The sequence below is a fragment of the Rana temporaria genome, chromosome 1, assembly GCF_905171775.1.
Source record: "Rana temporaria chromosome 1, aRanTem1.1, whole genome shotgun sequence".
NCBI lineage: Eukaryota > Metazoa > Chordata > Amphibia > Anura > Ranidae > Rana > Rana temporaria.
Window position 1 is genome coordinate 140,241,342 of NC_053489.1, and position 12,080 is coordinate 140,253,421.

General features: G+C 42.4%; 1 protein-coding gene across 2 annotated transcripts in view; it reads right to left on the minus strand.

Annotated features, from left to right (window-relative positions):
* Positions 1–4,683: 4,683 nt before the first annotated feature.
* REEP5 (receptor accessory protein 5) overlaps positions 4,684–12,080 on the minus strand; it is a 44,858-nt gene continuing 37,461 nt past the window's right edge. For both annotated transcript variants that reach the window (XM_040343526.1, XM_040343534.1), the window contains exons 3-5: positions 11,331–11,469; positions 7,739–7,907; positions 4,684–5,110 (exon numbers count right to left, since the gene is read on the minus strand). In XM_040343526.1, the coding sequence (XP_040199460.1) occupies positions 5,061–5,110; positions 7,739–7,907; positions 11,331–11,469 (358 nt within the window). In that variant the 3' untranslated portion in view covers positions 4,684–5,060. The remainder of the gene's footprint in view (positions 5,111–7,738; positions 7,908–11,330; positions 11,470–12,080) is intronic.

Below are 12,080 nucleotides of genomic sequence, written 5' to 3' on the forward strand. Positions count from 1 at the left end.
ATGCGATTCTTTGCAGTGCGATTTGAGCCCGTTCATTTGGTATGGGCTCTAATCGCACTACAAAAGGTATAGGTACTTGGTATCAGTGAGTACTTGACTGAATGCATCAGTACTCATACTAAACACACACCACACGCATCTGTGCAACCCTACAATGTCATGCTCACCCTCTTTGTGCAATAGTTCTGCACAGAGCAGCCCTGATACTCCACTTCTCAGGTCCCCTGCTAGCGCTCTTGGCCCCTCTCCTCACTAATTGCCTCCATAGTAAGCTGCTTGCTATAGGGGCACTCGTACCTGCTTACTCCCTAGTGTGTTCGCCCCCGCCCCTCCTCATTGGCTCTAATTGAGAATGGCTCTTGCTGCTGTATCTGAGCCAATGAGGAGAGAGAGCCCCTGCTGGATCAAGATCTGTCTCAGGTAAGTATTTATGGGGGGGGGGTATTTGCACCCACTTCCGGGCATAGACTCCCGTGGGAGTCACACCAACCCCCACCCCGCTGTCTCCTTGGAAACACACTATTCCCTGGAAAGAGCGGGGACCAGTGAGGACGGGCCGCACCGCTCACGCATGCGCAGCAGGGAACCGGGGCAGTGAAGCCGCAACGATTCACTTCGATTCCCTCACCAAGGATGGCGGCAGGGGCAGCCGAGAGACGAGCGATTGCTCGACTTCGGCTGCCGACATCGCGGGCGCGCTGGACAGGTAAGTGTCTATTTTTTTTAAAAGTCAGCAGCTGCAGTATTTGTAGCTGCTGGCTTTTTAAAAAAAAATAATAATTTGGGTGGACCTCCGCTTTAATGCAAAGAATGTATCAAAGTAAAAAACTGCCTTTAGAGACACTTTAACCCTTGCAGTGCAAGGGTTAAAGTAAGGCTAATTAAGGCTAATTTTTTTACTTAAACCCAAGTTCAGCTTAAATTACTTATAGTAGACAGACCATTATATATTGGATAGAAAAGGCAATTCTAAAATGAAGATTACTGAAGTGCCCACTTTCATGGCAGGTCAGCAATGGCAGCCTCCAGGATTATCTCACGATGGTTTCCTTTTTCTTATTTGTGTCAAGCCAATGTTTTTTTCCCAGTTTTTCAATAGTGAGCAGAAGGATTAAAGCCCCTGTCAGGTTTTACCTTTATTCAGGTCTCACTTAGTGTCAGCGTTATTGGTTTCACCAAAAACACTAAGTGGGGGAAAAAACTGCGACACAGACAGAAACAAAAGGCTGATGGGGGTTCTAGCCTTCCCCTACATTACTAAAAGCAAAAACACTTAGTATTTAATTCTCTGCTGATTTTGCCCACTGACAAAGAAATGATCAGTCTATAATTTTAATGGTCGGTTTATTTTAACAGTGAGAGACAGAATACCAACAAAAATATCCAGAAAAACACATTTCAAAAAAGTTATGAATTGATTTGCATTTTAATGAGTGAAATAAGTATTTGATCCCCTATCAACCAGCAGGATTTATGGCTCCCAGGTGTCTTTTATACAGGTAATGAGCTGAGATTAGGAGCACTCCTTTTAAAAGGAGTGCTCCTAATCTCAGCTTGTTACCTGTATAAAACACACCTGTCCACAGAAGCAATCAATCAGATTCCAATCTCTCCACCATGGCCAAGACCTACACAAGGCTGGAATGGGCTACAAGACCATCGTCAATTAGGTTGGTGAGAGGGTGAAAACAGTTGGTGTGATTATTCACAAATGGAAGAAACACAAAATAACTGTCAATCTCCCTCGGTCTGGGGCTCCATGCAAGATCTCACCTCATGGAGTTTTAATGATAATGAGAACGGTGAGGAATCGGCCCAGAACTACACAGGAGAATCTTGAAGTGATCTCAAGGCAGCTGGGACCATAGTCACCAAGAAAACAATTGATAACACACTATGCCGTGAAGGACTGAAATCCTGCAGATCACGCAATGTCCTCCTGCTCAAGAAAGCTGTACAGGGCCATCTAAAGTTTGCTAAAGAACATCTGAAAAGATTCAGATGAGAACTGGGTGAAAGTGTTGTGATCAGACGAGACCAAAATGAAGCTCTTTGGCATCAACTCAACTCGCCGTGTTTGGAGGAGGATTTCTGCCTATGACCCCAAGAACACCATCCCCACAGTCAAACATGGAGGTGGAAACATTATGCTTTGGGGGTGTTTTTCTGCTAAGGGGACAGGACAATGTCACAGCATCAAAAGGGACTATGACAGGGCCATGTACTGTAAAATCTTGGGCGAGAACCTCCTTCCCTCAACCAGGGCATTGAAAATTGGGTTGTGGATGGGTATTCCAGTATGACAATGACCCAAAACACACGGCGAAGACAACAAAGGAGTGGCTCAAGAAGAAGCACATTAAGTCCTGGAGTGGCCTAGCCAGTCTCCAGACCTTAATCCCATAGACAATATGTGGAGGGAGCTGAAGGCTCAAGTTACCAAACGTCATCCTTAATGGATCTGCAAACAGGGGGACAAAATCCCTCCTGAGATGTGTGCAAACCTGGTGGCCAACTACAAGAAACATCTGACCTCTGCGATTGCCAACAAGGGTTTTGCCACCATGTACTAAGTCATGTTTTGTGAAGGGGTCAAATACTTTTTTCATTCATTAAAATGCAAATCAATTTATAACAATTTTTAAATATGTTTTTCTAGATGTCTTTGTTATTATGTCTCTCATTGTTAAAATAAACCTACCATTAAAATCATTTCCTTGTCAGTGGGCAAACGTACAAAATCAGCAGAGGAGCAAATATTTTTTTTCACCCCCTTTTTCTGGACATACACATCCCCTAAAAGTGTTTTAAGATACATTAAAGTGGAGTCCCGCCAAAAAAAAAAAAAGTCAGCAGCTACAAATACTGCAGCTGCTGACTTTTAATAGATGGACATTTACTTGTCCTGGGTGCCTGGGATGTCGGCACCCGAAGCCAATCTGTCCCTCGGCTCTCGGGTGGAAGTGCCGGCAACTTCAGTAAGGGAATCAGGAAGTGAAGAATGCGGCTTCACTTTCTGGTTCCCTGCTGCGTGATCCCACTGGTCCTTGCTGTCTTCTGGGACCTGTGTCTCCCAGAAGACAGCGAGGGAACAGAGGTGGCAAAGGACGTGGCAACCTATGCCTGGAAGTGGGGGTGCAAAAACCTGAATTACACAGGTATCTGCTCCCTCCTCCCCCCCTGAAAGGTGCCAAATTTGACACCGGAGGGGGGAGGATTCCAAAAAGTGGAAGTTCCATTGTTGGGTGGAACTCCGCTTTAACACAAACCCTTTAACCACTTCCAGACCTGCGCACGACGATGTACGTCCTATTTTTAAAGACGGATATCTCGGTAACGGCAGCAGCTGCTGTCACAACCGAGGTATCCATCTTTAGGGTGCGCGGTCTGGAATCCGATAATGGCGGTCTCCGCGGCGGATTCACCGCGAGATCGCCGTTATCGGTGGCGGGAGAGGGGCCCCCCCCCCTCCCGCCGCTCTCCCGTGCCCTCCGCCGCTTACCGGAGCCGTCGGTAGCGGCGGAGGCGATCGGATGCTGTCGGCTGGTGAGCGGGGACGGGACTGAAGGAAAAATCTCCTTCGCCCGTCCCCATAGCTCGGCTGGGCGGAAGTGACGTCAAAACGTCAGTCCCGCCCAGCCTCTTAAAGAGACAAATTTTTTTTTTGGTCATTTGAAAAAATGACATTTTTTATTTTTTTTCTATTTTTTGCATTTAAGCCCAAATATGAGATCTGAGGTCTTTTTGACCCCAGATCTCATATTTAAGAGGACCTGTCATGCTTTTTTCTATTACAAGGGATGTTTACATTCCTTGTAATAGGAATAAAAGTGATAATTTTTTTTTTTTTTTTTTTTTTTCAGTGTTACAAATTCTAAAATAAATAAAAATAAATGCGAAAAGCAAAAAAAAATTTTTTTAAAGCGCCCCGTCCCGACGAGCTCGCGCGTAGAAGCGAACGCATACGCGAGTAGCGCCGACATATGAAAACGGTATTCAAACCACACAAGTGAGGTATCGCCGCGATCGTTAGAGCGAGAGCAATAATTTTAGCCTTAGGCCTACTCTGTAACTCAAAAAATGCAACCTGTAGAATTTTTTAAACGTCGCCTATCAAGATTTTTAAGGGTAAAAGTTTGACGCCATGCCACGAGCGGGCGCAATTTTTAAGCGTGACATGTTGGGCATCATTTTACTCGGCGTAACATTATCTTTCAAAATATATAAAACAATTGGGCCAAATTTATTGTTGTCTTATTTTTTAATTCAAAAAAGTGAATTTTTTCCAAAAAAAGTGCGCTTGTAAGACCGCTGCGCAAATACGGTGTGACAAAAAGTATTGGAATGACCACCATTTTATTCTCTAGGGTGTTAGAAAAAAAAAATATATAATGTTTGGGGGTTTTAAGTAATTTTCTAGCAGAAAAAAATGTTTTAGTCTTGCAAACACCGAATCTGAAAAACACCTAAGGTCTGGAAGTGGTTAAACACACATTATCACAGTGATAGAGAGATCGATATATAGAAATGATATATAAAATAACAGAGAGATAACCTGTGTGAGGGAATTTTACCCATGAAAAGAACTTCTTAAAGCCATACGACCGATGTGGAAACAGGGAACATGAATTGGCACATAAAGAACCCCCAACAAATGCAGATATGAATAAATACAACACAGGGTGGCAAGGTACTCAGTATGGCCACGTTGTTTATTGAGGTCCATTAAATACAGGACAATAATACATTTAAAAGCTTTTCCCATACTGATATTTATCTTTTTTAAGCTCTGGACACTTGATGCCTCTTAAATAAAAATGCTTACCTTCTCTATTGACAACAACAAAAATAGTACAACTACTGAAACACATGATCTTCATATCAAAAAACAGATTTCAAGGCAACAATATTAATAGCTCTCAGCAGCAGCGAGGCCTGAGACTCCGAGCTCCCCAGTGATTGGTCAGCCGGTGTTCCAGACCCCCTTGCCAAAGGAGTATAGGCCATAGCTTTGTCCCATGTAACACAGAGGCTTATAGGGAACCACTTCATATATCCACTTAGGTGCTCTTCTTCTCATCGCCAAGCAAGTTCACAGTAGCCCGTTTAGCTGTAAAAATAGAAGACATTTATATATATTAGCAACTTAAAAAAAATAAAAAAGTCCAAAGCATGTGTTACTTACACACTTGAAGAATGTTACCCCCAACATTTCAGATTCCTGATATGTGCCTGTTGTACCCATGTACTTGTAAAAAGTAACCCGTTTTCTGTGCATTGCTTCATTTGTGTGAACTACCTGGCGTTCCTGCCATGCTAGGCATGAGAGCACATTCTTCCCAGTGTGGTCAGTTTTCTGTCTGTGCTGGGAGCACAGCCTGCCTGTCCTTCAACGCCCAAGACTTGTGCTGACACCCCCCCCCCCTGCACAGCCATTCACTGGGCAGACCAATGAACTGATGTTTCCCTACCCCCGACTCCTAGACCCTTTATGAAATGCTGAAAACCTAGAATATGTGATCACAAACGTTTGTTGCCATTCCACGAGTGGGAGCAATTTTGAAGCGTGTTGGGTATCAATTTAATTGGAATGACATTATCTTTCACAATATAAAAAAAAAAAAACATTGGGCTTACTTTACTGTCGTCTTTCCCAAAAAAAGTGCGCTGCGCAAATACGGTGTGATAAAAAGTATTGCATTGCCCATCATTTTATTTTCTAGGTAGTTAGAAAAAAAATAAAATAATAATATATAATGTTTGGGGATTCCAAGTAATTTTTTCTAGCAAAAGAAAAATTATTTTAACCGCTTGCCGACCAGCACACGACGATATATGTCGACACAATGGCACGGGCAGGCAAATGGGTGTACCTGTACGTCCCTTTAAATTTGCCGCCCAGCGGGCACGTGAGTGTGCCTGCGGGGCCCAGGAACTCGATGTTTCCGTGCGGCCTGCGATTGCCGTCGGCAAAGGCAGAACAGGGCCATTCCCCTGTTCTGCCTAGTGACACGATAGTGATCTACTGTTCCCTGTGATCGGGAACAATGATCAGTGACGTGTCACTGTTCGCTCCTCCCCCTAACAGTTAGAATCACTCCCTAGGACACACTTAACCCCTTCAGCGCCACCTAGCGGTTAACCTGCCAGTGTAATTTTCACAGTAATCAGTGCATTTTTATAGCACTAATCGCCGTAAAATGACAATGGTTCCACAAATGTGTCAAAAGTGTCTGCCATAAAGTCGCAGATCGCCGTTATTACTAGTAAAAAAAATAATAATAAAAAAATGCCATAAAACGATCCCCTATTTTGAAGACGCTATAACTTTTGCGCAAACCAATCAATATATGCTTATTGCGATTTTTTTTACCAAAAATATGTAAAAGAATACATATCGGCCTAAACGGAGAAAAAAAATTAGCTTTTTTTAAAAAAAATATTGGGGATATTTATTGTAGCAAAAAAGTACAAAATATATATATATATATTTTTTTTTTTCAAAATTGTGGCTCTATTTTTGTTTATAGCGCAAAAAATAAAAACCGCAGAGGTGATTAAATACCACCAAAAGAAAGCTCTATTTGTGGGGGAAAAAGGACAATTTTGTTTGAGAGCCACGTCGCACGACCGCGCAATTGTCAGTTAAAGCAACGCAGTGCTGAACCGCAAAAAGTGCTCTGGTCTTTGGCCAGCCAAATGGTCCGGGGCTTATGTGGGTAACTTGTAAAAAAACAAATGTAAAAGAGGCTCGGTCCTTAAGTAAGTAAAGGGGTTCTGAATACTTTATGAATGCACTGTACATACACAGGCACACTCTTTAGTTTAGTTAAAAAAAGGCATAAGGGTCATAATGTACCTTCAGTGAGGGCTGGGCCCTCATTTGGCAGAAATCTCCTTTCCTCAGATGCCCTCCCCACCCCTGCAATCTTTCAGTGTGGCAGGGGTTAACAGAACTAAGGGAGCGGTCACAAGCACTCATCAAGGTATGCCCACCCTTTCCTCCATTTATAGAAGTTGGTGCTATATTGGAGGAGGAAGATTTCTGCTAAATCTAGGACACAGCAGCACAAGGGACACTTTCTCACTGAAGGTAAGCAATATTATTATTTTTTTAAGTATACTTAGGCTTTAAGGATTCATGCACCTGGGTGCAGAGGGACAAAAATGGTCAATATTTATTGCCTGGAAAATAGATCACAATGTCAGGGGACAGGCCGATTCACCTCTTCATTACAAAACCTCCTGCTGCATTGAAGGCCCTCTCAGGACAACACACTTGCTGCAGGGCAATCCAGAACCTGCCGCCAGTGGTCCAAAGGCATCGCTAATCCCTGCCTCATCGCAGCTCACGGTTTTTGTTGCCTCTTCAAAAAGGTGCAAAAATACTGTGCGCGTCCTGAATGATGAGCTGTTGCTCCCGCGCACAGTGCTGGACCGAGATCGGCTCAGGTAAGCATATGGGGGGGGGGGGGGGGGGGGGGGGGCTGCATCTAAAAGATTTTACCTTAATCACTTTAATGCTTTCAAATTCTGTATTAAAAAACACAGCAATGCGATTCCTTTGTAGTTTCACGTGTTTGGTTGATATGGCGTATTGTAAAGGAAAGCTTTTTTTATCCCTTGCAAGGTAGAGCTCTATAGGGGCACGCACACACACACAATCCATTATAAGTCCCCTGTAGTGAGGGAGACTAAAGACGTACCATCTAGATCTAAAAAAAAAAACTTCTATTACCTTCCTTCCCAATTGTGTCTGCCGTCTCGGAAGCCTTGTCTTTAATGTCCTTCACCAGGCGATCCATCTGACCCTCATGTCGGAGGAAGAATGGACGGATGATTTTATTGTAAATCAGTTCAGCACCGTTACGTGGGCTGGGAGACATGCACCACAGCAGGAATCCACTCTGTAAACAGGAAACGCATCATCATTCATTACATTTACATCCATAACATCAATGCAATGCAGGCAGATCATGGCGGGTGGGAGGAGCTAGTTGGGTGCAGTCGTCAGTACAGAAGAGTGTCCTCTATAATTGTGCAAGACACGAGGTAATGCTGGATTTCAGCTATAACTGGATAAGATTAGATAAAAAAAAATTAAAAATAAATGTATGGCCAAAACTTCTCCTATGGATCACAGGAGTGCAGTGCGTTCTTCACCTGTTTTCAGCAGAAAGTGGGCTAAAGTCCGTTGTCCACGGACATTACTCCGATCCAGGATCGATCCCAACTTTTAATGTCGGAATCCATCCAAAAGCATGGCTCAGCCTCTCAGCTTGCCACTGGAGAGACTGAGCCAGCCGCTCCCGCACCCTCCACAGCCCGGAAATCTGTATTTATATTTATGGTGACAACTTGCAAGGTTCAATATAGAGAGGAAAGCCATATAATTAGGAAATGACAATACTTGGCAAGGATGGGAACGGCACATGACCTTTGGAGGAGAACATTGGGGGGGGTGTCGGTGATGGATAATCTTATCTATTGCATTGCCATGCGATGAATGAGATTAGGAACTGGTAGGTACCTATTTCCAGGGTGGATTGGATTTAAATCACCAGTAAAACAACTAGATATAAAGCATCATTTTTAAAGAGCAACTGTCACCTCTGTCCTGCAGAGGCTTCTCCTCTGACCCGCTGCTGACTCACCGACAGTCCCATTCACTTTAATGGAAAGCCTGGTGATGGGGCAGGGACACATGGTGAGGGACGTGGCGGCAGCAGGTGAGTGAATGCCCACTAATGATGGGTCTGAAAGGACAGGGGCTCTTTAAATGCAAGAACTCCTTCTTGCTGGTAGTTACAATTTTTTATAATTGCAAACAAAATGAAGGCTTCCCATTTATAATAATAAGCTGCCAGGTTAGTAAAACAGCGATATCAGAACCTACTCAATCACACAGTTTGTAGTGTACATAGATGTGCAAAACAATGGGATAAAGGGAATATTCCTGAACTTTGTTTAATGTCATGGTTATTGTGACATTCTGTGAATGCATCTATGCATGCAGTGCTTGGATTCATTGAATGAGTTTACCAAAAATGTAAATATTGCAGAATATACAGCATCATGCGCCATTTAATGCTGAATAAATGAAAAATTAGTAATGCATCTTAAAAAAGAAAACGATTTTTAGATGATATTTTTACTCCAAAAACATTTTATTAAAATGAATTCGATAAAAAAATAATCTGATTTCATTTGGAAAAAAAAATCTGATTTAATTCGATTCAAATTTTTTATTTTTTTTATCGAATTAAATCAGTTTTTTTTTTTTTTTTTTAATCAAATTAAAATCAGATTTTTTTTTTTTTTTTTTTAATCATTGATTTTTATCCACCCTGCCCCACAGGAAGGATTACGATGTGCATTCTAAGTACAGGTTTGCTGTAAAGACCTTTAAAGGGCTACTTGCTATATTACTTTTTGGCTCTTCCTCCAACTCCCCACCCATTTCTCCTCCGTCTTTCACACATTGCCCAATTCCTTGCTAAACTAGCCACACCTCTTGGGGCCCAATTGTGTTCAACTATAATTAACAAAACCAAAGTTCCAAGCTCATATGTTGGTCATAAATTGTTTCACTATTCGTTTAATTTTAATTAATAGAAATTGAAAAATAAACACTGAAAAATCTGAAGTCGCAGAATGCATGGTTCACAAACATTACTTTCAGGCAACACATGAAAACCACAAAAAGGTAAGAGAGGAGACTGCATATAAATATTCAATACTTTGCATTAGCAATTTTTTTTCCAGAAAAAAAAAAATGGTGCCAAGACAGATTTGCATAAATATATAGTTGCTTTACCAGTCACACCCTGGGTTGGCATACAAGTATACATATTTACCAAGGGTTGTGGGAGTGAGCACATACATGCTTATGAAATTCTCAAGCATACTGTGTCTGTGTGTGTAACCCAGAAATTAGCAAATAAAGCTTTTAGAATCAGAACAAGCTGCAAATACAACCAAACGTAAAAACGCTCGTCATCTGACGATTAGCATTTCTTAGTTTGCAAGGAGTCATCAGCTGAAAAAGACCTGAATGGAAAGTAAACCACTGATAGTAAATCATGCAAGTGCATATGAAGGGCATAGGCGTGCGCACAGGGTGTGCCAGGTGTGCCTGGACACACCCCAATCACCCTGTGTGGCGCAGATTCCCAGTTTAAACCCTAATATTTCACGAAGGCCCCCTAACAGGGCTCCTAAAATTTTGTAAAAAAAATTTAATTAAATAATAATAATAATAATATCAGATTGGTGGGCACACACTGTACACATCTGCCAATCACCAGATCGAAGGGCTAAAGCCTGAGACAGTAAGGGGGTAAGACATCCTTCTAACTAGAACAATGAACACAGAGGAGGAAAATCATTGCGCAAGTAGAAGAATGGCCTTCAGTGAGTGATTAGAATCCCATTGCTGACTATACCATGGACCAACTTACCTTGCTGACTATACTATGGACCAACTTACCTTGCTGACTATACCATGGACCAACTTACCTTGCTGACTATACCATGGACCAACTTACCTTGCTGACTATACCATGGACCAACTTACCTTGCTGACTATACCATGGACCAACTTACCTTGCTGACTATACTATGGACCAACTTACCTTGCTGACTATACTATGGACTAACTTACCTTGCTGACTATACTATGGACCAACTTACCTTGCTGACTATACCATGGACCAACTTACCTTGCTGACTATACCATGGACCAACTTACCTTGCTGACTATACTATGGACCAACTTACCTTGCTGACTATACCATGGACCAACTTACCTTGCTGACTATACTATGGACCAACTTACCTTGCTGACTATACTATGGACCAACTTACCTTGCTGACTATACTATGGACTAACTTACCTTGCTGACTATACTATGGACTAACTTACCTTGCTGACTATACTATGGACTAACTTACCTTGCTGACTATACTATGGACCAACTTACCTTGCTGACTATACTATGGACTAACTTACCTTGCTGACTATACTATGGACTAACTTACCTTGCTGACTATACTATGGACTAACTTACCTTGCTGACTATACTATGGACCAACTTACCTTGTTGACTATACTATGGACTAACTTACCTTGCTGACTATACTATGGACTAACTTACCTTGCTGACTATACTATGGACTAACTTACCTTGCTGACTATGCTATGGACCAACTTACCTTGCTGACTATGCTATGGACCAACTTACCTTGCTGACTATACTATGGACTAACTTACCTTGCTGACTATACAATGGACCAACTTACCTTGCTGACTATGCTATGGACCAACTTACCTTGATCATGTAGTAAAAGGGAAACCAGGACAGGAAGATATCCGAGAAGAATTCTATAATGCTGAACACTCCATACACCACCCAATAGGTCAACCACTGCGTGTCGTCATCTTTATTTGGACTCTCAATGGCTTTAATTCTAAAAAAAGAGAAAAACACAAAAAAAAGGATTATAGTTTTTTTTCTGGTAGCTCCTGCATTCCTAGATATTATCTCAGGAACCGATCGCTTATCTTCACTTCATTGCCCGATGGCCATACTGTACAGGCACATGCAGCATGTCAGGGATGACTGCCAATAACAAATGCCTTTACCCCCCCCCGGATGCCATAACAGTAAGATAATTATGAAACATAAGGAAATTTACATTTTAACACATGAACTACCATTTTTTTTTTAACCCTTTCACATGGGCCGCCTTCCAATCCGCAGGTAATCTGTCCACTGATCGGGGCAGAGTGAGGCAGACAGGTCCGTGTCTGCTCAGTTTATGCAGAGCGGACACAGACAGATCAAACCCTGCTCTATGAGCGGTCGGTAGTAAACGGATTCCGCTGTCCCTGCTGCTTCCGATTCGGTCTGCCCAAATGGAAGAGGACGCAGTTGTCTTCCATTATTTTTATTTTTTCGAGCAGACCTGATCAGATCCGGAGGTAGGCACAAGTCCGTTTACACACACCAGCCCATAGGAATGCATTGACCTTTCAATCAGGTCTGCATAGAAAACGGACAAGCAAACCTGATTGGATC